General features: G+C 41.9%; 1 protein-coding gene across 1 annotated transcript in view; it reads right to left on the bottom strand.

Annotated features, from left to right (window-relative positions):
• Positions 6-3,639, bottom strand: part of LOC110399612 (cytochrome P450 2H1-like) — a gene marked incomplete at its 3' end in the record, with an annotated part of 6,495 nt that continues 2,861 nt past the window's right edge. Inside the window, exons 2-7 of the mRNA XM_021398605.1 lie at positions 3,453-3,602; positions 2,217-2,377; positions 1,753-1,929; positions 1,174-1,315; positions 730-917; positions 6-182 (exon numbers count right to left, since the gene is read on the bottom strand). Coding sequence (XP_021254280.1) covers positions 6-182; positions 730-917; positions 1,174-1,315; positions 1,753-1,929; positions 2,217-2,377; positions 3,453-3,602 — 995 coding nt within the window. The remainder of the gene's footprint in view (positions 183-729; positions 918-1,173; positions 1,316-1,752; positions 1,930-2,216; positions 2,378-3,452; positions 3,603-3,639) is intronic.

The raw sequence follows: 3,639 nt of genomic DNA, 5'->3' as shown, positions 1-3,639 counted from the left end.
AGAGGATAGTCTAGGATCTGACACAGAAAGAGCTCTTTACCTGTAGAGAATGGCATGAAGTAGTCACTCCTTCTGAAGGTACCGTTTGCATTCAGGAAATGTCCCGGGTCAAATTTTTCTGGATTTGGAAATTCCTTGCAGTCTTGCAGGATGGGGGACAGCAAAGGGAATACCATAGTGTCCTGAATTAGTGTAGAGAGAAGAAAGTTAAAGTGGAGGCATGCCAACGTAAAGCCCCACTGAGCAGTTCCCAGAGCTGAATACACGAGCACTGCTTTGGATTAACTGCAGTATGGTCCCGTTATGTTCCACTGTCAGTCAGAAGAAGCAGTGTTAAAATGTCATGAGAAAAGCTGGTGGAACTGCACAAGAGCCAGCGGTGGAGTCTTGGGGGACATTTAGAAGGCTTAGAGAAACAGGGCTTTTTTTCAGATAGTCACAGCACCCATTCATAACTAGGAGCTAAGTTTTTCCATAGATGCAGTGCATTCTGTAATAATTATTCAAATTGCAAATAAAAAGTATGAAAAGACTGATCCATAAAAGGAAATATAGTAGCCTGCAACACTGTGCAAGTTAATGCATACTTGCACCCCAAAAGAACCACTTCCTCTCCCAAACCCAATTATTCTGATTCTGTATTGCATTCTAATGCGTTGGAAACAAAAGTGAAACCTAATTAATATAGCACAACACAGCAAGAGATTATAAATGTTCCCAGAAACAGACCTTGGGGATGAAATAGTCTCTGAGCATGGTGTCTTTGGTCACAGCATGTGGTAGGTTAAGGGGAAGGAAATCAATGAATCTCTGGATTTCATGGACGACGGCGTCCGTGTATGGCAACTGGCTCCTGTCTGCCATGCAGGGGCTTCGGTCTCGGCCAACCACACTGTCAATCTCCTTGTGAATTTTCTCTGTCAGGCAATAAGTAAATTGAATGGATGTTTCCCAAATCCTTTCCTCACAGTCGCAGCAAAGCTTGCTTTTCACCCCGCCAAGAATACATGAACATACTTGGTACTGATGGCTCTCTCCTGGAAGTAAACCTAAGACTGATAGACATCTCTGCTATCAGGCACTGTTGCTGCCAGTGGTAGTGACACAAATTGCCCACACTGAACCTGTGGCTCATAAAATATACTTTCAAGTAAATATGCCCTTTCCTCTTACCTTCAATCTCCGGGTATTTCTGGAGAATCAGAAGTCCGTATCTCAGCGTGGTGCTGGTTGTCCCTGTTCCCGCAAGGAACAAGTCGAGTGTGCTTCTGGTCAAGGACTCAACAGTGAATTGTGAATGAGTATTTCCTTTCTCCTGGAGGAAAATTCGGCAGAATTCTTTGAGTGACAACGATAAGAAGCTTTTCTACAAGCAAGACTTGTACCTATGCCGTATGTTTTTAGACACACCTAATGTCTTTTCAGAAACACAGCACTCTCCAGAACATCAGGAATAACAGTTCCGATAGTGACATTTGGGATAATATGGGAAGAGTATTGAATTACACCAGTAATTCAGTGGTTGGTCTACAGCTTTCCTATCTTGGGCTAGTGCTGTATGCCATTGTCAGTGCTGCGCTCGAAAGAATCTCGAAAAGGAAAACGGAGAGGATAGAACAAAGGTGCCAAGAAAAACAAATTTCCCTCTGTATTTGCAAAAGCCCAATGTGTTGCTACAACTGGGAGAAGATGCAAGAATTCAAACAGTGGTTTTCCTATCATCCACAAAGCTCTCACTTGCCCTTACATTACCTGTTGCATTTTGATGATAAAAGCATCAATAAAATCTCGAGGACAGCTGGGATCGAGAGATTCCTGATGAGCTCTTACGATTTCAGAAATAAAGTCATCAACTTTATTAATGTTTTTTATTATTGTTTGATGAGGTCCAGGTAAAGAATCCATGATGACTGGGAGGAAATTGTAGAGCTGTAATAATCAACATAGGGAAAAGCACATTTTGGTTGATGTGCTTGTTCCCATAATTGTTACTATGAGAAGCAGTAAACTCTCTTTTGCATCACGGTTTTACTATATTGAAGGAGAGACTTCACTTGAGCTACTTTTGCAGTTATATCCTTCTTTGGACATACAATGGGATGTCCCTATAATTTTTAAAAAAAATCACCCCAATTAAGTATGAGTAATGTTAATAAATCTTAATTTAAAAAGTTCAACCATTAATACATTTATTAATGAAATAGAACTGCACACACCTGTGTTTGTATTCTGTTCTGGTACTTGTTGTTTTCTTCCAGCATCTCAATTAAATCTAGAAATTTCTTGTCTTCATAGTCAAACCGATCCCCAAATACAATGGAGCAGATGATGTTTGAAACAGCATGGATTAAGAACTTACCAGGGTTGAAAGGTTTCTCTGCAACAACAAAAAAAAGGTAACTTGCTTTCACTATTTCAGTTATCATCTCGCCACCTTACATCTACGGGGAAGTTTTGTATGCCCCTGATGCCCTGATTTGCACGTTCCTTTAAGAAGATGGTGAGAGCCTTATCCAACTGGTTCTTCTCTACTTGTAATTAACTGATCTTCCTGTTTGAATTGTTCAAGTACCTCTGTTGTCCTGTTCTTCCTAAACCACTGTTCTGAGTGCCTTGTTTCCTCTTCAGCCGACACATGTCTTGCTGCAGGACAGACTGCTTATTAGAGACTGCCTGAAGAATCCCACCAAAACCCAATGAAACTTATAACAACCTTGCTATTGCCAAGTCATTAGGTTATTAGCATAACCTCAGTTGTGTAACTCTCTCCAAGGTGCTCAGATGCCTGTGATCAAAGGTTGAGTTTTGGTGGCATAGATGAAGAATCTTGTAAAAGAATAACTGAAGAAGCGTGAGAAAAGGTGAGATTAGATGCATGGACAGACAGGAAAGTTAAAACTGGAGGCAGTGGTAAGGTATATCTCAAGGACGGAAGATGAGACTCATGAAGATGAAAAGGTATAAAATCCTGAAGGAACAAAAGGCAACAGAAAATGTTAACATCAAGGATCAGCCTTTTCCGTGCAGCACTGGGGCCAGCCCTTCTCTGCCTTGCCGATGACTGCTGGCCAGCAAAGCCTCATCAGATGTCTTGTCAGAAGCAGTGAGCATAGTAATACTAAGCCCAAGTAAGTCTATATGGTTAGTAGTCCTATCCATTTATTGTTAGCATTAAGAGTAAAAGTGCCTTAGACTTTTCAGTTACTTGTGAAGCTTTTTAGTACATAGTAAAACACAGAACATAATATATAGCATAACAAAGTGACCCAGAGATGGAGGCTTACAGTGGGGCATATACAGCGCAGTATTAGTGAAAGGAGAAGAGCAATGCAGGTGAGCACGTTATCTCAGATTGGTAGCAGGGATGTTTCTCTGTGCATCCAGACTGAATTTGCTTCCTGTCTCATTGCAGATATGCAAGGTGTCCCAGTAGACACACATTCATGTCCTACCATGTGTGTTCCTGAGCCTCTCCACCAGAAAACGGGCTTCCTCCTGGATTCGCTCCTCAATGCTCTTCTTCCCCATTCCAAAGTCACGCAGGGTGGTGAGTGCAAATCGCCGGAGCTGCCTCCAGGTCTCCCCATTGCTGGTCACAATGCCTGTCACAAGAAGGAACAACAGAGACTCCATGAGGAA

The sequence above is a fragment of the Numida meleagris genome, chromosome 5 (genome assembly GCF_002078875.1).
Source record: "Numida meleagris isolate 19003 breed g44 Domestic line chromosome 5, NumMel1.0, whole genome shotgun sequence".
NCBI classification, from domain to species: domain Eukaryota; kingdom Metazoa; phylum Chordata; class Aves; order Galliformes; family Numididae; genus Numida; species Numida meleagris.
Note: the sequence above shows the minus strand (reverse complement) of the source record. Positions and strands in the feature narration are given on the sequence as shown.